At 42.7% G+C, this 25,886-nt stretch overlaps 1 protein-coding gene across 2 annotated transcripts in view; it reads right to left on the bottom strand.

The window, feature by feature from the left end:
* plekhh2 (pleckstrin homology domain containing, family H (with MyTH4 domain) member 2) overlaps positions 1–25,886 on the bottom strand; it is a 70,439-nt gene that overhangs the window by 35,761 nt on the left and 8,792 nt on the right. For both annotated transcript variants that reach the window (XM_021608248.2, XM_021608243.2), the window contains exon 2: positions 14,617–14,766. In XM_021608248.2, the coding sequence (XP_021463923.2) occupies positions 14,617–14,739 (123 nt within the window). In that variant the 5' untranslated portion in view covers positions 14,740–14,766. The remainder of the gene's footprint in view (positions 1–14,616; positions 14,767–25,886) is intronic.

A 25,886-nucleotide genomic window follows, 5' to 3' on the forward strand; every position in this document is an offset into this window, starting at 1 on the left:
AAAAAGTGCACTTTCCTACATCAATCAATCACATTTATAAAGCCCTTTTTACATCAGCCGATGTCACAAAGTGCCATACGGCGACCCAGCCTAATACCCTAAGCAGCAAGCAATGTAGATGTAGAAGCACGGTGGCAAGGAAAAACTCCTTAGAAAGGCCGGAACCTAGAGAGGAACCAGGCTCTGAGGGGTGGCCAGTCCTCACTACAAGAGTGCACTGGTTTTTACAGTTGGTGTCCTTTTAGCATCACACGCTGAAGGCCGATGTCCAATAGGTTCGCCACTGCACATACATGTCTATAATAGATATAAAGAGCTACAATTTCCCCGTTTACTATTAGTAAGCACGCAACTAACCCCCACTCTTCCCTACCAGCGAGTCAAGGAAATTCGGACAAAGAGGATATTTTTCAATGAAAGTAAAGGACAGTAATGTTACGAGTAAAGTAGGAATCCCAGGTTTCAATAGGCCATAACATATGAATGTTTCAAGAAAGGAGTGTATATATTTGTTGTGGTGAAGCTCTTTTATGCGCTGACTGAATGGAAGCTGATGATTGAGTTTTTTACTCCGCTGGTCTCAGGAAGAAGTTAGGAGTCCTCACTGTCCGATACCGAGTCAAGACCAAGTAAAAATGTATCTGACACGCGGACATCTTCTTCTTTAATGAGTTTTAACGGCGGTTGGCATCCAATAGATGTTGCATTACCGCCACCTACTAGCCTGGAGTACAACTCCATTATACAATTTACCCTACCATCTAACAACACACTCTCAAAAACATTTAAATAATAGAAAATAACACCATCCTACTCCACTATTTAAATCTACGTAGACCTACCACAGGGCAACAACCTGAAAGGAAGGGACACCACCACTCAACACACCCTGTAACTATTCTGATGTCAAGTCTCGCACACCCAAATATCTCTCTGCTGCTGCCACCACAACCTCAATTTTCTGCGATCTACGTTCCATCCCTGCAGTACAGTTGATAACCATTGCTATAAATGCTAAAAATCCGATCTTCTTGAAACATCTATCACTTGTTGGTTTATCCCTCTGTACTGGTACAGATCTACTTCTCACACCACTCCTCTCGGTATCCCTCCCCCTTGACCCATCTTCCTCTACTTTCTTCAATAAACTGGACAGTTTTTTCTCAATCTCTTCATTCAAAGACTTAATCATGGACACTCTTACTGACAGTTGTGTCTGCTTTGTGTGATGTACTGTTGTCTATACCTAATAATGTTTGTACCATGTTTTGTGCTGCTACCATATTGTTGTTATGGGGCGGCAGCATAGCCTAGTGGTTAGAGCGTTGGACTAGTTGCAAGTTCTAACCCCTGAGCTGACAAGGTACAAATCCGTCGTTCTGCCCCTGAACAGGCACTAGGCCATCATTGAAAATAAGAATTTGTTCTTAACTGACTTGCCTAGTTAAATAAAGGTTAAAACAAAATGAATGTAGTGTTGCTACAGTGCTGTGTTTTCATGTGTTGCTGCCTTGCTAAGTTGCAGTCTTAGGTCTCTCTTTATGTTGTGTGTGTTTTGACCTATATTTATATTGTATTTATTTATTTTTATTCCCAGGCCCCCGTCCCCGCAGGAGGCCTTTCGGTAGGCTGTCATTCTAAATAAGAATTTGTTCTTAACTGATTTGCCTCAATAAAAGGTACAAGTATTATTATTTTTTAATTCACTGCCTCAGCATATGACAACTTCTGCACTACTCTAACCGTGGAAACCTCAACCTGCCTCTCTCACACAGAACATTTCTGATCACCAGCCACACGGGCACCTCTACAATTAACACATACAACTACTTTCCCCAATGCTACACATTCCTTTGTCTCATGCCCTTCTGCACACTTCTCACATCTAGGAACCTCCCTCCTACACACTGCTGCCACATGCCCATAAGCTTGACACCTGTAACAATGTAATGTATTCGGCACAAAAGCTCGTACAGGATAACTTATATATCCTAAGAACATCAAAACTCAAAAGAACAGACAATGACTCTTCTGTTTCACCACTCACGCCATCCTGTCTGCTCCACACCAAACAACGAGCAAAACAAACACAGGGAATCTTCCCCTTCAGTTGGTCAACTTCTACATTTACCGCTACCCCAGTAATCACTTCTTTCAATGGCACCATTTTCTTGAGCGCAAAACAATTCACATTTCATGCCCGCATTCGTTTAACGCAGAGCGCCTTCTTCCTCTGACCAGCAGAAACACAAACAATTATTACAAGACCACTTCTGGTTACCCTCAGCGATTCCACAGCACCCAACTCTGTTTTCACCCACCCTGAAACCACAAATGGATCAGCCAAAAGCCAAGGGTCCACTTTTTCCAAAAACCTCACTCCTACTGTCACTGACTCATCTTTATCCTGACCCTCGGTAAAAGCCTCGGGCTCGAGAACTTCCTCACACCTACCACGTCCGATACTTAAACCTCATTCACTTCCATTTCTCCTCCTGTCTTCATCTCACTCAGCTTACACTTTCTACCATTCCTCTTTAACAAACATCTACCTTTTTCCCCCACCATTTTTAACCGACTCAAGCTCACTCTCTCTTCCTCCCTCTCTCTCTTAGACCTCCTCTGCCTCTCTTTTTCCCCGTCCATTCCTCCACTGTACTCCAAGTATACGTCTCCTTATGATAATACTGCACCTCTCCTGTGATAAATCTTGTTCTGGGCTTCTCAAGGGACACCATTAAACCGGCTGTCACAATCTCTGTACAATCAGAACGAACCCTTTGGGATGTAGCTCTCAACAGGGCATCCCACTAATAACGTTAGCTGCTTTGTCTTGAGGTTCTTCTTTTTCCAAAAGCTACTGCGACGCTTTTCCATTTTAAACAAGCGCGCTCTTCCACCCACCATCTCACCCTAGACTCGAACATACGATGGTGACTCCTTTTCTCTGTGGGTTGGTTGGGCTGCCACAACACACCTGGCTCCCAGACAAGACCCTCAAAAGTGGTCTCGAGACCGGACTCCTACAACACTGGTAGCAGGTGAACCAACTTTGGTTTGTGACTACTATGACTCCCCCATTGTAGTCAATTCAGTTGCAGTCACTCTATTACAGATTTCTGTAGGATGGAACATGGTTGAACAATTTATATATGCCTTAAAAAAAAATAATCTTAGCTTTCATTCGATTGACACCTAATTTGATGTGCCCAGGCCATATAGCGAGTACAGCTGTACTGTACACACACACACACCCACACACACACTTGTGTGTAAGGATACATCACTGTCCATCATTTCCTGAGCAGCTCTAATGGGACTTTGTTACTGGAATTTACACTGTGGTAATCTGTGTTATGGTCCATTACCAAGTCCCTGAAATAAACTCCCAGTCAGACAGCTAGAATGACAACGTCGAAATAACATGAACACACAATGTTTACACACTTGAAACACACACACAAAAAAGGACTCAACAGAAGCCATGTCAATGCACATAACCCCTAACATCTCTCCATCATTCCACCCTTCTACATCCTCACTGGATCCAAACTCCAGTTTGCCTACCATTCCTGGAATTCCGGGCCTGCCTCATTGTGGCCAGCCAACCAGCACCCCACACACACACACACACACACACACAACCCTCCATCCACAGCCTAGCCAGCTCACAAAGCCTCCCTCTGTAGACACCAGGCCTACATATTTACTCCGCAGTAGCTCAACATCATAGCAGCTGAACACTACAGTAAAGCAATGGTAATAACTGATTTCCGTGCAGTGGCTCCATCAGATATAGAGTCCTTCCAAACAGCAAACACTTGACTACTGGTGAGAGGGAGACTTGTGCTGAGGGGATAGAACTGTAGCCCTCACACACATCTCAGTGATTACAGCAGACACAGAGCCCCTTTGAGTCACCTACACAAACACACACGTCATATGCTCACACAAACACACTTGCACACACACGCTCATATATTTGCCCGCGCTCACATGCAGTATATGCCTGCACACGCACACATTCGAGCACACACACATGCATAGACATACACACATGCATAGACACGCACACACACACACACGTCTGTCATGGGGAGGAAACCGGTGGAGAACCAAGCAAATATCTCAAGGTTAGAGACGTAGGCAGAATCCCATCTTGAGATTGGTGGCGGCTGGGCTTGCTCTGAAATCGGAAGCATATGTCTGTGTGAACACTGCAGGGGGTGTGGAGAGGCAGCACAGTCTTACTAAAGAGATACAACTGGCTTTTCTCTCTGAGTGTTTGTGTTAGTGCGTGTGCATGTTTGTTTGTGTGTTTATATGTGTGTGTATGTGTGTGCCTACGATAACAGACTTCTCTTTTGCCACTGAGTTTGCGGATGCTATTGCCATCCTACTGTAAGTACAACAGTCTGGCCATCGGTAAGGTAAAACTATGGTGGTCCACTCTACTTACTTCACAGCCTTGAGTGTGATTGACATGCCCTTGTCAGAGAGATGATTGGTCCACGTGACATTTAACCCCAACACCCCCACAGGAGGCCACCACCCACATAAATGTGGAATCAATCTGGGAGTGAAAGGCAGGAAGTGGGGGGAACGCTAAAACCAGAGCACATTTCTCCACCCCAAATGTGGTTCCTGTCTTTTAACATGTGTGTGTGTGTCGGGATCTGGACCATAAAAGTAGGCCACTGAACGTCCAGGTCCCAAATACTTCATCCTCCCTTTCTGTGTCGACTCTACTGCTCAGGGTTCTACTGTAGTGGTGAGTGGACTTACTCAGTAAAAAGGCGACAGCAGGAGTAGTATTAAAAGGGCCTGTGAGTGAGAGTGAGACTGAGTATAGGAGACAGAGAGCGAGAGAATGAGAGGAAAATAGTCTGGGACAGAGAGAGAGCAAGAGAGAAGCGGAGAGCGAGAGAGACTGAAGGGGGTAGGGAGAGAGGGTGCAAAGCAGCATCCTGGGAAAATAAAACACACATGGTCTCTTTGTCTCCAGTATGAGCTGTGTGGACCACTGTTCCAGCTGGCTAGTTCAGGGGCCAAAACCAACGCCCTACCTAGCCCTCCACTACCTCCCCAAAATACCACAGGCAAGGTGTGGGTGAAAGGAAACCATTACAGAGAGTGAGAGAAGGGAGAGAGTGAGGGAAAGTTGAGTCAAAATAGAGTGAGAAGAAAACGTAAGTGTGGGAGGGTGAGAGAGAGAGACAGAGAGAGAAAAACTAGTTGTGACCCACATTCTTCCATCGTTCCAAACATGGAGAAGTGTAGACTGTCTCTCTCTCTGCCTCGGTCACTTCCTGTGCAACACGCTCTCTGTTTACAAACCCAGGAATTTCCTCCCCTGGGCCGCCAAATGATTACAAGAGCGTTTATTTCTACTCCGTCTCTCCGTTCCCTCTTTCTTTACCTTCACTCTCTACTACTTGACCAACGTCCCAGGTTTTCCTACAAATGTGTACATTCTCTCTATTCCCTTAGTGAGATACTCAGAGCTTTCTGGTAGCGGTGATGACATCAGTGTGGTTGGTGGTCTTTCTTTATCTTGATGCTTCATCTCGTTTCACCTACCCAGCACACCACTCCGGATCTCAAGTCCTCTATTAACGAGAGAAAAGCTCCACTCTACTCGCGTCTCGCTAACACAACTGTAGAGCACTGTACCACAAAAAGAAACACACCTTCGGCCTGGGTCACATTAATACTGCACTGCCCACTCAGCAAACTAGCTCCCCCCCCCCACACACAACCTGGTGGCAGGTTGTCTAGCGGTTAGAGCCAGTAACCGAAAGGTCACAGGATAAGAGTCTCCGAGCTGACAAGGTGAAAAAAATCTGTCGATGTGCCCTTGAGCAAGGCACTTAACGCTAATTGTTCCTGTAAGTCGCTCTGGATAAGTGTCTGCTAAATATAAAAATGCAGATCCACACACACACACACACACACACACACACACACACACACACACACACCATTTAGGTGCCTGCAATTCACCAAACAGATGAGAAAGTGGGAGATTAATGAGATTCTTTGAGGTATACGTGCACCCCCACACACTGATGCATGGTTTAAAACAACAGGCGCTGACGCACCGCGAGCCCAGTACAGAGGAACAAAAACACACTGGGATGACTGCATGGGGATTTTCACTTGATGAGCTCATCTCGCCACAGTAGGAAATCCAGTAGGACTGATGTCAAAGGTCACAGGAGGAAAAGCAGGCTGACTCCACTCAGGGCCAGGCCACAGAGGGAGGGAAGGAGGATAATGAGGTCAGACTCTACTAGTGAGAGTGACCCGTCAGCCCTAACCAGGGCTGATTGAATATTTCCCTGATAATTTACAAATGTTCCATCCCGAGAATAAATCACTTTCCCCCCCCGGGTAACCCGGTATTTCCCACCAAAACCACAAGTGTCATTCTAAAGCATATAAATATATCTGGGTTTTGGTTGAGCTTTTGTCGGCTTGAAAATTCAAGCCTGATGCTACCTGATCCTGATGAGCCATACATTTAAATAAGTTTTATGAGCCCTATATTAAAGACATTTTATGAGCCCAAGCCCGAAAAAGCCCAAATGATTGTGCCATTATCCAATAGGCCTACATTGCCTATAATATATAGGCTACCACACTTCACACACAAGATACAACAGAAAAACATAGAAGCCCATAGATGTAGCTATGCTCTCTTGGGTAAATAAATGATACAAGCTCCAGTAGGCTAATATTTTTGAAGGTGGACTGTATTACTGTACTGTATTATATATGACTGAAATTGCTACCTTGTCCAAACCATCAAGCTGGGAGAGAACATGCAAAGATGGTGCAGGACATGCAGCCTACAAAGTTACAATTATAAGGCTAGAAAATTTGATTTCATTTGGAAATATAGTAGGGCCTAGTTTACATTTGTATAATTAGAAGGCTGACGCATATCTAGGGCACCTTTCATAATATTTCCTACTGTGCTACATCGCTTTTAACAGTTAAATGAAATACGTTTCGTGGTCCTCATTTTCATCGTCGTAATGACATGCTTGAATAATTAAGGACTAGAACCAGATGCAGACGGCTTTCACTTCTCTTCACGAAGATTGCATGGTTATGGGTGACGGGTCTAAATTAATAACTGACACAGCCATCACGCATTCGCTCTTCTCCCCATGAGTTCTACTGGCTGCTGAAAACAAGAGCTTGCATCCTTTTTCTAATAGCCTTTTAGTAGGATATAAGAAAGGCACCCAAACTCTTAGTCGTGGGAATAAGAGCTAAGGAGCATTTTTTTAAGGCCAGCGGTGCACAGGTGCGTATTGCACAAGAGACAGAGGCTATACACCTATGCATAGCCCATCATTCATTCGATATATGGCTAATAGCGCATTGAATGAATTACCTGAAAGGGGTAGGCTAGGACATCTATATGAAAAGGATGATCTATTTTGAATGGAATTGTTGGAATGGAATTGTTGGAGAGAGAGAGAGAGACTGCGAGAGCGTGCTAAATCTACGTAGTTTTGTCCTTGAGCTGTTCTTGTCTATTAATGTTCTGTATTATGTCATGTTTTGTGTGGACCCCCTAATAAAATACCAAATACCGTATGCACTGATTTAAAGCAACTATATTCGAGTGAAATAAATAAAAATGTACTTATAAAAAAAACTAAGATGGCTCCCGATAAGCAGATGGCGATGTGTAAATTAGACGCGCATTCAGTCATTATATTACGGTATCATAGGCTATGCTGCAGCAAATATAGGCCTACCTGTCACAAGAAAAAAACATGAGATGAAACATGCATTGTGAACTGCGCTCCGCCTGAGATGAGCTGTCTGTCCCGCCCTCAGCGTTGATAATTGATCATGCAAAAAGAAGGCTGTAGAGAAGCCAGATTTAGACATTTTATATAACTTAACAGTTCCATTTCACATCATGCTGTTCATAGAAATAATTTATTGTAATTTACCAGTTTCTCGCTGTTATTGATCCCGGGGAAAAGGGAGTGGGTTTGGGCGGGAAATATTGGTATAGCTCGTTAACCCGTTATCCGATATTCAACCCTACCCCTGAACCCTGGTGTATGTTTATGGTGTTTTCATTTTACATTTTTATTTAACCTTTACTTAACTAGGCAAGTCAGTAAAAAAAATAATGTATTTACAATTTAGAAGTTATGAGGCCTACATTGTTATGAGGCCTATATTACACATACAGTGCCTTGCAAAAGTATTCTTCCCCCTTGGCGTTTTTCATATTTTGTTGCATTAACAACCTGTAATTTAAATGGATTTTTATTAGGATTTCATGTAATGGACATACACAAAATAGTCCAAATTGGTGAAATGAAGAAAAAAAAAACTTCAAAAAAATAATCTAACGGAAAAGTGGTGTTATGAAGCTCCTAAATAAGATCTGGTGCAACCAATTACCTTCAGAAGTCACATAATTAGTTAAGTGAAGTCCACCTGTGTGCAATCTAAGTGTCACATGATCTGTCACATGATCTCAGTATATATACACCTGTTCTGAAAGGCCCCCAGAGTCTGCAACATCACTAAGCAAGGGGTACCATGAAGACCAAGGAGCTCTCCATATAGGTTAGGGACAAAGTTGTGGAGAAGAACAGATCAGGGTTGGATTATAAAAAAGTATCAGAAACTTTGAACATCCCACAGAGCACCATTAAAACCATTATTAAAAAATGGAAAGAATATGGCATCACAACAAACCTGCCAAGAGAGGGTCGCCCACCAAAACTCATGGACCGGGCAAGGAGGGCATTAATCAAAGAGGCAACAAAGAGACCAAAGATAACCCTGAAGGAGCTGCAAAGCTCCACAGCGGAGATAGGAGTTTCTGTCCATAGGACCACTTTAAGCCGTACACTCCACAGAGCTGGGCTTTACGGAAGAGTGTCCAGAAAAAAAGTCATTGCTTCAAGAAAAAAATAAGCAAACGCGTTTGGTGTTCGCCAAAAGGCATGTGGGAGACTCCCCAAACATATGGAAGAAGGTACTCTGATCAGATGAGACTAAAATTGAGCTTTTGGCAATCAAGGAAAACACTATGTCTGGCATTAACCCAACACCTCTCATCACCCCAAGAACACCATGCCCAAAGGGAAGCATGGTGGTGGCAGCATCATGCTATGGGGATGTTTTTCCATCGGCAGGGACTGGGAAACTGGTCAGAATTGAAGGAATGATGGATGGCGCTAAATACAGGGAAAATCTTGAGGGAAATCCGTTTCAGTCTTCCAGAGATTTGAGACTGGGACAGAGGTTCACCTTCCAGCAGGACTATGACCCTAAGCATACTGCTAAAGCAACACTCAAGTGGTTTAAGGGGAAACATTTAAATGTCTTGGAATGGCCTAGTCAAAGCCCAGACCTCAATCCAATTGAGAATCTGTGGTATCACTTAAAATTGCTGTACATCACCAGGACGCATCCAACTTGAAGGAGCTGGAGCAGTTTTGCCTTGAAGAATGGGCAAAAATCCCAGTGGCTAGATGTGCCAAGTTTATAGAGACATAGCAGCTGTAATTGTATAGAAACTTGCAGCTGTAATTGCTGCAAAAGGTGGCTCAACAAAGTATTGACTTTTTTTGGGGGGGGGGGGGGGGGGGGGTGAATAGTTATGAAGGTTAAAATGTTCTTTTTTTTATCCTTTTTATTTCTTGTCTGTTTTCCCTAAAAATCTTAAAAATCTTAAAAAATGTCACAAAGCATCTTCAAAGTGGTAGGCATGTTGTGTAAATCAAATGATACAAACCCCCCTTAATTTTAATTCCAGGTTGTAAGGCAACAAAATAGGAAAAATGCCAAGGGGGTGAATACTTTCGCAGGCCACTGTATATTACATGGTTAATGATGAAATATGGGAAAGATATCATTCTTTCAAATAGTTAAATTGTTCAAAATGCACCCAATCAACTTCAATACACCATAGGCCTAAACAAAAGCACAATCATTTTCCTAAAGATTGTTTGGCTCAACAACTGAGCGGTAACTGTAATTCAATAAAGTCAGTGGCATCCCAGAATGCATTGCGTGATGGAGCCCTGTGGTCAGGCTGCTGTTTACATTAACCTCTAATCAGGCCTCCCTGGAGACCTCAGAACTAGGCCAGCGAACTACAGGGGCCAAGCTGGCCCACCCCACCATGCAGGCCAGACCAGACCATGGCTTGGGCCGTCTCTCTCTTTCGCTCACTCTGTATCTCTCTGGGTCGTTCCACCTCAAAAGCACAAGAAAGAGAATTTTGACACCCACCATCTCAGATTGTTCTGAAATAGTTTCTGTTCTTAGAAACGGATAGTATTAGATAGCATTCCTTCCACATTATTTTGTTGAAATATAATTTGATTTCTGAGAAATGAAGCAAATAGATTGCATCCAAATTGGCCATTTTAATTGACAGGTTATTCAATAAGTACACTGAGTGTCCTAATATTGAGTTGCACCCTCTTTGCCCTCAGAACAGCCTCAATTTACCAGTCGTGGACTCTACAAGGTGTCAAAAGCATTCCACAGGGATGCTGGCCCATGTCGACTCCAACGCTTCCCACAGTTGTGTCAAGTTGGCTGGATGTCCTTTGGGTGGTGGACCATTCTTTATACACACGGGAAACTGTTGAGCGTGAAAAATCCACACTCAAACCAGTGGACCTGGCAGCTACTACCATTCCCAGTTCAAAGGGCACTTACAGTGCATTCGGAAAGTATTCAGACCCCTTCCCTTTTCACACATTTTGCTAAGTTACAGCATTATTCTAAAATTGATTAGATTAAATGTTTTCCTCATCAATCTACCCCATAATGACAAAGCAAAAACAGAGTCCTTATTTACATAAGTATTTAGTCCCTTTGATATGAGACTCGAAATTGAGCTCAGGTGCATCCTGTTTCCATTCATTTGTCATCCTTGAGATGTTTCTACAACTTGATTGGAGTCCACCTGTGGTAAATTAAATTGATTGGACATGATTTGGAAAAGCACGTATCTGTCTATATAAGGTCCCACAGTTGACAGTGTCAGAGCAAAAACCAAGCCCTGAGGTCGAAGGAATTGTCCTTAGAGATCCGAGACAGGATTGTGTCGAGACACAGATCTGGGGAAGGGTACCAAAACATTTCTGCAGCATTGAAGGTCACCAAGAGCACAGTGTTCTCCATCATCCTTAAATGGAAGAAGTTTGGAACCACCAAGACTCTTCCTAGAGCTGGCCGCCCGGACAAACTGAGGCCTGAATTCCAAGTGTCAGGAGGAAACCTGGCACCATTCCTACGGTGAAGCATGGTGATGACAGCATCATGCTGCAGGGATGTTTTTCAGCGGCAGGGACTGGGAGACCAGTCAGGATCGAGGGAAAGATGAACGGAGCAAAGTACAGAGACCCTTGATGAAAACCCGGCTCCAGAGTGCTCAGGACCTCTGACTGGGGCGAAGGTTCACCTTCCAACAGGACAACGACCCTAAGCACACAGCCAAGACAATGCAGGAGTGGCTTTGGGACAAGTCTCTGAATGTCCTTGAGTGGCCCAGCCAGAGCCCGGACTTAAACCCGATCTAACATATCCGAAGAAGGTTGGACTGAAAACCCACAGGACAGTAGATCTCCAGGAAGAGGGTTGCACTGAAAACCCTCAGGACAGTAGATCTCCAAGAAGAGGGTTGGACTGAAAACCCACAGGACAGTAGATCTCCAGGAAAAGGGTTGCACTGAAAACCCACAGGACAGTAGATCTCCAAGAAGAGGGTTGCACTGAAAACCCACAGGACAGTAGATCTCCAGGCAGAGGGTTGCGCTGAAAACCCACAAGACTTTAGATCTCCAGGAAGAGGGTTGGGCAACCCTGCTCTACACTGATTAAAGTGGATTCAACAAGCAACATCAAATAAGGGATCATAGCTTTCACCTGGACCCAGGTGTTCCTAACATTTTTCTAACAATGTGTTAGACATAAGGAATGGTCAAAAACAAAAAAAACACGGACCCCCCCCCCCCCCCCCCCCCCCCCCCCCCCCCACGCATATCCCACCCCAACAATAAGTATATAGTATCAGTTCTCTGTCTGACAAGTAATGTGGAGATGCAGCTCAGATTATTGTTTCCTTATCCTCTGTAATGTATTCTCAGTGAATTTGGTCATGTTTTTTTCCTGTTGTTCAGAGAAATTACTCATTGAAGTTGATAGGTTTATGTCCTTGTAGGCAGAGCTGCAAAGAAAAAGCCATATCTCAAAAAATAAAAGATTAAGATGGGCAAAAGAACAGACACTGGACAGAGATACAACTTTTTCTTTGCAACTCTGCCTAGAAGGCCAGCATCCCAGAGTCGCCTCTTCACTGTTGACGTTGAGACTGGTGTTTTGCGGATACTACTTAATGAAGCTGCCAGTTGAGGACATGTGAGGCGTCTGTTTCTCAAACTAGACACTCTAATGTACTTGTCCTCTTGCTCAGTTGTGCCCCCGGGGCCTCCCACGCCCATTATTATTCTGGTTAGAGCCAGTTTGCGCTGTTCTGTGAAGGGAGTAGTACACAGCATTGTACGAGATCTTCAGTTTCTTGGCAATTTCTGGCATGGAATTGCCTTCATTTCTCAGAACAAGAATAGACTGACGAGTTTCAGAAGAAAGCTATTTGTTTCTGGCAATTTTGAGTCTGTAATCGAACCCACAAATGCTGATGCTCCAGATACTCAACTAGTCTAAAGAAGGACAGTTTTATTGCTTCTTTAATCAGGACAACAGTTTTCAGCTGTGCTAACATAATTCCAAAAGGGTTTTCTAATGATCAATTATCCTTTTAAAATGATCAACTTGGATTAGCTAACACAACATGCCATTGGAACACAGGAGTGATGGTTGCTGATAATGGACCTCTGTACGCCCATGTAGATATTCAATTGTTTTTTAAATCCGCAGTTTCCAGCTACAATAACCATTTACAACATTAACAATGTTCACACTGTATTTTGGATCAATTTTATGTTATTTTAATGGACAAAAAATGTGCTTCTCCTTCAAAAACAAGGACATTTCTAAGTGACCCCAAACTTTTGAACGGTAATGTAATATATAGCTTTAACTCTGCATTTTTGGAAAAGGACAAGTAAGTAAGCATTTCACTGTTACCGTCTGTTGTTAATGAAGCATGTGAGAAATACAATTAGATTAGATAAAGGCTAAAAAGTTAGCATTTGAAGGAAACCAATTTGGGTACACTATCCCTTTAATGTTGAGAGGGTGGGGGTTCTTTAAAAAAACAAACACATAATAGCAAGAACATCACCATTTAGTGCTCAGAACCTGGTAATATCAGCATGCAGAATGGGACATAAACCTAACAACCTCAATGACACATTTCTCTGAACAGGTGGGGGGGAAAAAACATCACCAAATTCACTACATCACATAGGATGAACAAACAATATTCCGAGCCACAGCTCCATACTACTAGTCAGACATAGAGAATTGATACGGTCTAGTTGCTGTTGGTTTGAGAGGTTGCTGTTGGTTTGACGTGGGGGGTTTCCGTGGGTGGCTTTTTACAACTTCTTTGAATTCCTCGTGTCTTACTCATTGTAAGAAAAAGTTTGGTCCAAATCAGATGTTAAAATATTTGACTATCATATGAATCCTATGAATTAAAAATGGCCAATTTGGCTCCAACCAATCTCAGATATTAAATTATATTTCAACAAAATAATGTCGCAGGAATGCTAATCTTATCTGTTTCTAACTATAGAAACAATTTCAGAACATTCTGAGATGGTGGGTGTCATGGCTTCCTGGAATGACACACACACACACACACACACACAGCCTTGCCGCCTGCCACATAGCCAAGTCTTCGTCATCCTACCTCATTCTTGCTCTCTCTCCCTCTACCTTTCTCACAGTTCTACATTACTGCACACACACAAGCACGCATAAACCATACCCCACCACTCCATAACCTAGATAGTAGAACACTATTCCACACCATACATGGACTGGTGTTTAAGAAGATCCTGCACTTCAACACAAAGAGAGAGAGAGATGGAGAGAGTGTGTTTGTGTACGAGAGAGAGAGAGAGAGAGAGCCTAGGAAAGAACAGCTCTCCCAACTGACCTTTCCCCACAGCAGACACTCAACAGACGCTTCAAGTCTGACTGACTTTAATAGAGATGGCAGTTCATTTAGAGTCAGGCTCCGAACAGAGATCCTCGGGCAAGAGGATGTGCCTCTCCAACGTGGGAGGAAACCCGTGGATAAAACCACTTCCTTGTTCTGTAACAGTAACAGTTAATAACAGCTCCAAATGAGGGAATGTGGTTGAGATGGAATATTTTGCTCAGTCAGCATGAGATACGCTGTGAAACGGTCAGTTAAGTGTGCTAATGAGAAAGGATGAAGGACTGGCTGCTTGGAATGGTAAAGGATGATATTCCAGATGACTGTTTTGGGGGGGTTTGAGAGTGTTACGGTCTTCTTTAGCCGATGCGTTACTGCTGGTGTGTTTGCTTTAGTTTGCTTCCGATAGGAGAGCCTGGGATGTAAGGCTACTTGGGATCATTTAACATTTCATTTGATACAACTTGTTACTTAGGACCAACCTTGTCTGCCGTTAGCTCTCTGATCTTGATGATCTGCACCCGGAACTTCATGAGCAGGGCTTCCAGGACGAAACACTTCTCCTTCCAGTCCTCCTGTCCCAGAGCCTCCTCTGCCTCTGCCATGGCCCCTGTCCCTGCCCCCTCCAGCCCCTGTGGAACACAAAATAAAGATACATGAATGACAATGGTGTGGTCACCTCTATTTAGTATTGTTACTTGGGAATTCTGATAAGAGGGTGGATGAGATGCATGCAGCTGAGACGGATAGACACAGAGTAGCTGTTGTTTTGAAACTGTAACTGTATTTCCCCATCTGGCACCCCTCAAATGTTCCAAGGCTTGGCTTGACTAGGCTGGACTGGACACAACTGGTAGTCAAACAGAGCAATGTGAGAGAAACGTGTATGGGCAATTCCACAATAACAGAATTACACTTTGACTCCATTTTTTTTTTCAAATTGAAAATGTACAAAGGACTACTTTTAACAACAAAAAACAACTTGATACAAAGATTAAGGAAGAGACTATTTAATTGCATAGTAGAAAACTCTTTAAATCAGGCAGCTGCGAGGGAGATCTACGGTATCTCTGGTTTCACAGGGAAGAACTCCAAGAGTAAATGGTCACGTCCCTTATATAGTGGGAGGTGATCACACAATCATATTGTTATTTTATACAAGCAACAGTTCAGGAACAAAATGGCCTTGTGTCAGGGTGCAGGCATACCAGAAGTTTATGAAAGGAATAACATCACAGTCCAACACAGAACATATGTAAGAGAAATATTGTAAAATCTCCCTCAGGTTTTTATGCGACCATATTTTCCCAAAACTGTTAAATATCTGCTCTGAATTAAGATTCACAGATGTCTGCAGAAAGAATGGGAGGTCAGATATTCAGCTATGACATGGCATCTTGAGTTTGAAAACATATATTTTGGTTATTGAACTACAGTAAGTGAAGTGGATTTACACCTGGTAACAGAATTATGGGAACAGAATTACATCATGGGTGCCTGAGTGTACTACACAGAAATGAATAATTATGCAAATAAATGTCATTCTCCTCATGTTTCACAACTTTCGACATTACAGCGCAGCAGAGCACAGTGGAGTACAGTGCAGTACAGTAGAGTACAGCAGAGCACAGTGGAGTACAATACAGCAGAGCACAGTGGAGTGCAGTACAATACAGCAGAGCACAGTGGAGTACAGTGCAGTACAATACAGCAGAGCACAGTGGAGTACAATACAGTAGAGCACAGTGGAGTACAATACAGTAGAGCACAGTGGAGTACAATACAGTAGAGCACAGTGGAGTACAATACAGTAGAGCACAGTGGAGTACAGTGCAGTACAATACAGTAGAGCACAGTGGAGTACAATACAGCAGAGCACAGTGGAGTACAATACAGTAGAGCACAGTGGAGTACAGTGCAGTACAATACAGCAGAGCACAGTAGAGCACAGTGGAGTACAATACAGTAGAGCACAGTGGAGTACAATACAGCAGAGCACAGTGAAGTACAATACAGTAGAGCACAGTGGAGTACAGTGCAGTACAATACAGCAGAGCACAGTGGAGTGCAGTACAATACAGCAGAGCACAGTGGAGTACAGTGCAGTACAATACAGCAGAGCACAGTGGAGTACAATACAGCAGAGCACAGTGGAGTGCAGTACAGTAGAGTACAGCAGAGCACAGTGCAGTACAGCAGAGCACAGTGGAGTACAGTGGAGTATAATACAGCAGAGCACAGTGGAGTACAGTGGAGTACAATACAGCAGAGCACAGTGGAGTACAATACAGCAGAGCACAGTGGAGTACAGTGCAGTACAATACAGCAGAGCACAGTGGAGTACAATACAGCAGAGCACAGTGGAGTGCAGTACAATACAGCAGAGCACAGTGGAGTACAGTGCAGTACAATACAGCAGAGCACAGTGGAGTACAATACAGTAGAGCACAGTGGAGTACAATACAGTAGAGCACAGTGGAGTACAATACAGTAGAGCACAGTGGAGTACAATACAGTAGAGCACAGTGGAGTACAGTGCAGTACAATACAGTAGAGCACAGTGGAGTACAATACAGCAGAGCACAGTGGAGTACAATACAGTAGAGCACAGTGGAGTACAGTGCAGTACAATACAGCAGAGCACAGTAGAGCACAGTGGAGTACAATACAGTAGAGCACAGTGGAGTACAATACAGCAGAGCACAGTGGAGTACAATACAGTAGAGCACAGTGGAGTACAGTGCAGTACAATACAGCAGAGCACAGTGGAGTACAGTGCAGTACAATACAGCAGAGCACAGTGGAGTGCAGTACAATACAGCAGAGCACAGTGGAGTACAGTGCAGTACAATACAGCAGAGCACAGTGGAGTACAATACAGCAGAGCACAGTGGAGTGCAGTACAGTAGAGTACAGCAGAGCACAGTGCAGTACAGCAGAGCACAGTGGAGTACAGTGGAGTATAATACAGCAGAGCACAGTGGAGTACAGTGGAGTACAATACAGCAGAGCACAGTGGAGTACAATACAGCAGAGCACAGTGGAGTACAGTGCAGTACAATACAGCAGAGCACAGTGGAGTACAATACAGCAGAGCACAGTGGAGTGCAGTACAGTAGAGTACAGCAGAGCACAGTGCAGTACAGCAGAGCACAGTGGAGTACAGTGGAGTATAATACAGCAGAGCACAGTGGAGTACAGTGGAGTACAATACAGCAGAGCACAGTGGAGTACAGTGGAGTACAATACAGCAGAGCATAGTGGAGTACAATACAGCAGAGCACAGTGGAGTGCAGTACAGTAGAGTACAGCAGAGCACAGTGCAGTACAGCAGAGCACAGTGGAGTACAGTGCAGTACAATACAGCAGAGCACAGTGGAGTACAATACAGCAGAGCACAGTGGAGTGCAGTACAGTAGAGTACAGCAGAGCACAGTGCAGTACAGCAGAGCACAGTGGAGTACAGTGGAGTATAATACAGCAGAGCACAGTGGAGTACAGTGGAGTACAATACAGCAGAGCACAGTGGAGTACAGTGCAGTACAATACAGCAGAGCACAGTGGAGTACAATACAGCAGAGCACAGTAGAGTGCAGTACAATACAGCAGAGCACAGTGGAGTACAATACAGTAGAGCACAGTGGAGTACAATACAGTAGAGCACAGTGGAGTACAATACAGTAGAGCACAGTGGAGTACAATACAGTAGAGCACAGTGGAGTACAGTGCAGTACAATACAGTAGAGCACAGTGGAGTACAATACAGCAGAGCACAGTGGAGTACAATACAGTAGAGCACAGTGGAGTACAGTGCAGTACAATACAGCAGAGCACAGTAGAGCACAGTGGAGTACAATACAGTAGAGCACAGTGGAGTACAATACAGCAGAGCACAGTGGAGTACAATACAGTAGAGCACAGTGGAGTACAGTGCAGTACAATACAGCAGAGCACAGTGGAGTACAGTGCAGTACAATACAGCAGAGCACAGTGGAGTGCAGTACAATACAGCAGAGCACAGTGGAGTACAGTGCAGTACAATACAGCAGAGCACAGTGGAGTACAATACAGCAGAGCACAGTGGAGTGCAGTACAGTAGAGTACAGCAGAGCACAGTGCAGTACAGCAGAGCACAGTGGAGTACAGTGGAGTATAATACAGCAGAGCACAGTGGAGTACAGTGGAGTACAATACAGCAGAGCACAGTGGAGTACAATACAGCAGAGCACAGTGGAGTACAGTGCAGTACAATACAGCAGAGCACAGTGGAGTACAATACAGCAGAGCACAGTGGAGTGCAGTACAGTAGAGTACAGCAGAGCACAGTGCAGTACAGCAGAGCACAGTGGAGTACAGTGGAGTATAATACAGCAGAGCACAGTGGAGTACAGTGGAGTACAATACAGCAGAGCACAGTGGAGTACAGTGGAGTACAATACAGCAGAGCATAGTGGAGTACAGTGGAGTACAATGCAGCAGAGCAGACTATGGTAGCGTTCAGTACAGTGCAGTAGAGTACAGTACGGTAGAGTTCAGTAAAGTAGATAATTCAGTACAATATACTGTACTCTACACTACTTGTATTTACTGTACTGTATTGAACCGTACAACTGTATTGTATTAGACTGTTCTCTACGGTGGCCTACTCACTGTACTGTAGTGTATTGTACTCTACTGTGATTTGATTAGGATCTCTTTTAGTCCTCATTTGGACGAATCTTCCAAGAGTCCTTAAACATTAAAATACAATTTATAATATGATCATATTTTCACATATAACACACTGTTACAAACAGAATAAATACACTGACAAATTGACCAGATGAATACTCTAACAGTCTGAAAAGATAGACTGATTCCTTCATCTACCATAGTCCTGCTCAACCTTCCAAGTTCTGACCTTGAAGTCAGAACTTTACATACACCGTAGCCAAATACACTTAAACTCAGTTTTTCACAGTTCCTGACATTTAATCATAGTAAAAATTCACAGTCTTAGGTCAGTTAGGATCACCACTTTATTTTAAGAATGTGAAATGTCAGAATAATAGTAGAGAGAATGATCTATTTCAGCTTTTATTTCATCACATTCCCAGTGGGTCAGAAGTTTACATACACTCAATTAGTTTTTGATAGCATTACATTTAAATTGTTTAACTTGGGTCAAACGTTTTGGGTAGCCTTCCACAAGCTTCCCACAATAAGTTGGGGACGAGTTTTAATGACTCCAACCTAAGTATATGTAAACTTCCAATTTCAACTGTATATTTAAATGGTTCTAAAGTATTTTTTGAATGTATATATTGAAAGGTTTCTGGTTTGTTCAGATAAATTATTCAATTTCTTTATTGCTCAGAATCTAAATGTTAGCCTATTTCTCTTTTCTGTCTGGATAACACAGGCATAAGGAAGGTAGTTTGTACAGTTGAAGTCTGAAATGTACATACACTTAGGTTGGAGTCATTAAAACTCGTTTTTCAACCACTCCACAAATTTCTTGTTAACAGACTATAGTTTTGGCAAGTCAGTTAGGACATCTACTTTGTGCATGACACAAGTAATTTTTCCAACAATTGTTTACAGACAGATTATTTCACTTATAATTCACTGTATCACAATTCTAGTGGGTCAGAAGTTTATATACACTAAGTTGACTGTGCCTTTAAACAGCTTTGAAAATTCCCGAAAATGATGTCATGGCTTTAGAAGCTTCTGATAGGCTAATTGACATCATTTGAGTCAATTAGAGGTGTACCTGTGGATGTATTTCAATGCCTACCTTCAAACTCAGTGACTCTTTGCTTGGCATCATGGGAAAATCAAGAAATCAGCCAAGACCTCAGAAAAAAAAATTGTAGACCTCCACAAGTCTGGTTCATCCTTGGGAGCAATTTCCAAATACCTGAAGTTACCACATTTATCTGTACAAACAATAGTACGCAAGTATAAACACCATGGGACCACTCAGCCGTCATACCGCTCAGAAAGGAGACGCGTTCTGTCTCCTAGAGATGAACGTACTTTGGTGTGAAAACCTCCATAAAAAAAGACAGACTACGGTTTGCGACTGCACATGGGGACAAAGATCATACTTTTTGGAGAAATGTCCTCTGGTCTGATGAAACAAAAATAGAACTGTTTGGCCATAATGACCATCGTTATGTTTGGAGGAAAAAGGAGGAGGCTTGCAAGCCGAAGAACATCATCCCAACCGTGAAGCACGGGGGTGGCGGCATCATGTTGTGGGGGTGCTTTTCTGCAGGAGGGACTGGTGCACTTCACAAAATAGATGGCATCATGAGGTAGGAAAATTCTGTGGATATATTGAAGCAACATCTCAAGACATCAGTCAGGAGTTAAAGCTTGGTCACAAATGTGTCTTCCAAATGGACAATGACCCCAAGCATACTTCCAAAGTTGTGGCAAAATCTTAGTTTGAATGTATTTGGCTAAGGTGTATGTAAACTTCCGACTTCAACTGTATATATTAAGTAAAGAAGTGGCCCAAGGCAGTTGCTCTGCAGTAGTCCACAGTTTAAAGCATGAGGGGAAGAAAACAACCCATTGATATAGGTTGACTGTTAGATATCATTGTACCCAATTCAATGCTGCCTCCTTAAACCCATAATGCAATCATTTTTTCAAAATCATTTAAATGATCCATTAAATCAAATGCTGTGCTAAAATCAAAAAACAATTCACCCACAAACCTGCCGTTATCTATAGCATTGAGCCACTGGTCACTCATGTCAACCAATTTAAAGGTAGTAGAATGTTTTTTTTTGCGATAAGCATGCTGATTGGCTGCCATCAGACTACTCTTTTCCATGTACTCCCATATTTGTCTACTCACAATAGCTTCCAAAATCTTACTGAGTGAAGGGAGTAGACTAATTGGTCGACTATTGGCAGGAGTAAGGGGTTCTTTGCTGTCTTTCGGGATTGGACACAGTTTAGCATGCTTCCATGCATTTGGAAATGTCCCCTTTTCCAGTGACCAATTAAATATTCCGTGGAGCTGCAATCTGGGGAGCAGCACAGCAAAGTTAAACTTATGATCTTACGGACAATGTTTTATCACCTGTAGATTTACCATCGGGTAATGCCTTCAATAGGTTTAACACCTCCTCTGCTGACTCTGTTTATAGACTAAAATAAAAAAATTTTTGTTGCTCATAATATGATCAATCTATTGGACAATAGCTTGTTTGGAAGAATGGGTGTTTACATTATCGCTCAGTCAATTCATTTTCTTTGTAAAAAAAGAAAAATCTGCAAAATGATTGGCAATATCAGCTGGTTTTGTTATTGTTCTCCCGTCAACCACCACACTAGATGGGCATGATGAAATAGATGTGCCAAGTAAACCTTTGACAATCAAAAGCATTTAGAAAAAATAACTTTTTTTTCTTACGATTTAATTTAACTGCATGATTACACAGTGTTCTACAATTCTGTTAATGCATTTCTGGTTTAGATTTGGCTGCTAAGACTTTTGCAAGATTTCTTTGACAAAATGCCTCAATCATGCAGTTGATCATCAATCCATGAAGATGGACGAGCCCCAACTGTACTCTTTCAGACTGGTGCATGATGGTCCATTACCTCAGTGAGCAAATCAATAAAACATTCTGTTGCGTGACTTAAATCATCCTCTAGATAAATCAGCTCCCAGGGTACAGCAGCCAAATCATTTAGAAATAGCTCATGATTAAATGTTTAAAAATGTATCTTGACCACAATCCTTGGGGGTTTCTTTGGAACCTTGGTGTTTATGGTTATGGTCACAATATTATGGTCTCTCCAGCCCACTGGCATTGATCTGGCTTTTAACCATTGCAATGGTACATTACAGAAGGTCAGATCAATGCATGTGTACTAACTTAGTTCGTGATCTAGTAGTATCATTAACCATTTGTTTCAAATCACAGCCTTTGGCATATCTCATCAATTTAGTTATATTTGATCATTATTATGAATTTTCCTATTTATATTAAAATCACCCAAGATAAATACATCTCGGTTACTATCTGTGGCCTGGTCAAACCCAGATAGGACACCTTTGAGCAAGGAGTTCAAAACACACATCCTACCAATATGGCTGCCTGGTGAGACAGATGTACTTGAGCCCATAGTGCCTCTATTTGACATACATTAAGGTCATCCCTCCTCTAAAAAGGTATAGGATTACACCATTCCTATTCCTGTCCCTTCTAAGTAGACTATATCCATGAATGTTCATTTGCCCATCATATACAGATGCATCCAAATGTGTTTCGGTCAAAGCTAAAATATGAATATTATTTATGTTGGCCAAGTTAAAGACCTCATGTATTTTGTTAGGAAGACTACATACATTAACCTGAGCTATATGCAACCCTTTCCTTGTCGAGTGGAGATCAATAGAGCATGTATTCATTATAGTGGAGATCAATAGAGCATGTATTCATTATAGTGGAGATCGATAGAGCATGTATTCATTATAGTGGAGATCAATAGAGCATGTATTCATTATAGTGGAGATCAATAGAGCATGTATTCATTATAGTGGAGATCAAGAGCATGTATTAATTATAGTGGAGATCAATAGAGCATGTATTCATTATAGTGGAGATCAATAGAGCATGTATTCATTATAGTGGAGATCCATAGATCATGTATTCATTATAGTTGTCATGATTCACTACAACACAAACTCAAATTTCAACATTAAATTAAAATAGCCAGGAAGGTACTCTAGAGTCCCGATACAGTTGCCCGTTGATGTAAAGTTTATCCATCACCATGGAGACTCGTTGATTCAGGCAACGCTTTTCCTTCATGATGGGATACAGTTTTTTCTCCTTTCACTGATCTCAGTGGGGAAGGGGTCATTCAATCCAAAATCAGTGTTTCTGAGTTCTCTGCCCCTGCTCTTCGTCATTTCCTTTTGCTTAAAATGGTCAAAATATGCAATAATAGCCCGTGGCCTATTTCCAGAGGCCTTACCTATTCTATGGACTCTGGAGAAAGTGACATTACGCACGACATCTGTGGGCAGTTTTATTTGAGTCGAGACCGTCTCGGGCAGTGTCCTCACAGCTTCTGCTGTTGTCATTCTCCAGTATCCCTGATTGATCGACTGTACATCAAGCAAGGTTTCTTTAAGTTGTTTGTTCTCCCTTTGCACCACCTCCGCCTTGCCATGAATAGAGGCTACAGTACCTTTTCAGCTCCGTGTTCTCTTTCCTTAGGACATCAATCTGACATTGGCTGAATTCTAGACTGGCACATAATGCATTGAGGTCCTCTCGTAGTATATCCAAGATATCAAGTTTGGCAAGCCTTTCATTGATGGATTTCAACAAGTCAACATCCATATCTGTAAACCTCTCCCCACGCGCGCCCTCTTGTTTGGAGAAGGTCAGATGCCATCGTTGATACCGCTTGGCCAACTTGGTTTTGGTTTGTTGTCCTTAACAGTTCTTGAATCCTCTGAAACCAGCAACATGTTTCTTTGAGCTCGTAAGTATCTCTCGTCAATGAATCGGTCATGCTCTTCAATGGATTCTGAATCATCCAGCATGTTTGCAGACTCTACTCACTTTATAGTACTGTGTACTCACTTTACAGTATTGTACTGTACTCTACTGTGCTAAACTCACTGTTCTGTATTGTACTGTCCAAACTAGGGCTGGGCAGTATACCGTATTTGACTATATACCGGTATTGATGCACTGACCAGTTTGGGTTTTTAACTTTATCTTCTATAATGGTATTTAAATGTTTGGTTTGTTATTAAAATGTGAGACGCCGTGTGTAAGGTCCATTTGTATAGTTTACAGGACCAAGCCTGACCTGCTGAGGAGTGACGGACTCCATCCTAGCTGGAGGGGTGCTCTCATTTTATCTACCAACATAGACAGGGCTCTAACTCCTCTAGCTCCACAATGAAATAGGGTGCAGGCCAGGCAGCAGGCTGTTAGCCAGCCTGCCAGCATAGTGGAGTCTGCCACTAGCACAGTCAGTGTAGTCAGCTCAGCTATCACCATTGAGACCGTGTCTGTGCCTCGACCTAGGTTGGGCAAAACTAAACATGGCGGTGTTCGCCTTAGAAATCTCACTAGGATAAAGACCACCTCCATTCCTGTCATTATTGAAAGAGATCATGATACCTCACATCTCAAAATAGGGCTACTTAATGTTAGATCCCTTACTTCAAAGGCAATTATAGTCAATGAACTAATCACTGATCATAATCTTGATGTGATTGGCCTGACTGAAACATGGCTTAAGCCTGATGAATTTACTGTGTTAAATGAGGCCTCACCTCCTGGCTACACTAGTGACCATATCCCCCGTGCATCCCGCAAAGGTGGAGGTGTTGCTAACATTTACGATAGCAAATTTCAATTTACAAAAAAAAAAATGACGTTTTCGTCTTTTGAGCTTCTAGTCATGAAATCTATGCAGCCTACTCAATCACTTTTTATAGCTACTGTTTACAGGCCTCCTGGGCCATATACAGCGTTCCTCACTGAGTTCCCTGAATTCCTATCGGACCTTGTAGTCATAGCGGATAATATTCTAATCTTTGGTGACTTTAATATTCACATGGAAAAGTCCACAGACCCACTCCAAAAGGCTTTCGGAGCCATCATCGACTCAGTGGGTTTTGTCCAACATGTCTCTGGACCCACTCACTGTCACAGTCATACGCTGGACCTAGTTTTGTCCCATGGAATAAATGTTGTGGATCTTAATGTTTTTCCTCATAATCCTGGACTATCGGACCACCATTTTATTACGTTTGCAATTGCAACAAATAATCTGCTCAGACCCCAACCAAGGATCATCAAAAGTCGTGCTATAAATTCACAGACAACACAAAGATTCCTTGATGTCCTTCCAGACTCCTTCTGCCTACCCAAGGACGCCAGAGGACAAAAATCAGTTAACCACCTAACTGAGGAACTCAACTTAACCTTGCGCAATACCCTAGATGCAGTTGCACCCCTAAAAACTAAAAACATTTCTCATAAGAAACTAGCTCCCTGGTACACAGAAAATACCCGAGCTCTGAAGCAAGCTTCCAGAAAATTGGAACGGAAATGGCGCCACACCAAACTGGAAGTCTTCCGACTAGCTTGGAAAGACAGTACTGTGCAGTACCGAAGAGCCCTTACTGCTGCTCGATCATCCTATTTTTCTAACTTAATTGAGGAAAATAAGAACAATCCGAAATTCCTTTTTGATACTGTCGCAAAGCTAACTAAAAAGCAGCATTCCCCAAGAGAGGATGACTTTCACTTTAGCAGTGATAAATTCATGAACTTCTTTGAGGAAAAGATTATGATTATTAGAAAGCAAATTACGGACTCTTCCTTAAATCTGCGTATTCCTTCAAAGCTCAGTTGTCCTGAGTCTGCACAACTCTGCCAGGACCTAGGATCAAGAGAGACACTCAAGTGTTTTAGTACTATATCTCTTGACACAATGATGAAAATAATCATGGCCTCTAAACCTTCAAGCTGCATACTGGACCCTATTCCAACTAAACTACTGAAAGAGCTGCTTCCTGTGCTTGGCCCTACTATGTTGAACATAATAAACGGCTCTCTATCCACCGGATGTGTACCAAACTCATTAAAAGTGGCAGTAATAAAGCCTCTCTTGAAAAAGCCAAACCTTGACCCAGAAAATATAAAAAACTATCGGCCTATATCGAATCTTCCATTCCTCTCAAAAATTTTAGAAAAGGCTGTTGCGCAAC

This window comes from Oncorhynchus mykiss, chromosome 1, assembly GCF_013265735.2.
Source record: "Oncorhynchus mykiss isolate Arlee chromosome 1, USDA_OmykA_1.1, whole genome shotgun sequence".
NCBI lineage: Eukaryota > Metazoa > Chordata > Actinopteri > Salmoniformes > Salmonidae > Oncorhynchus > Oncorhynchus mykiss.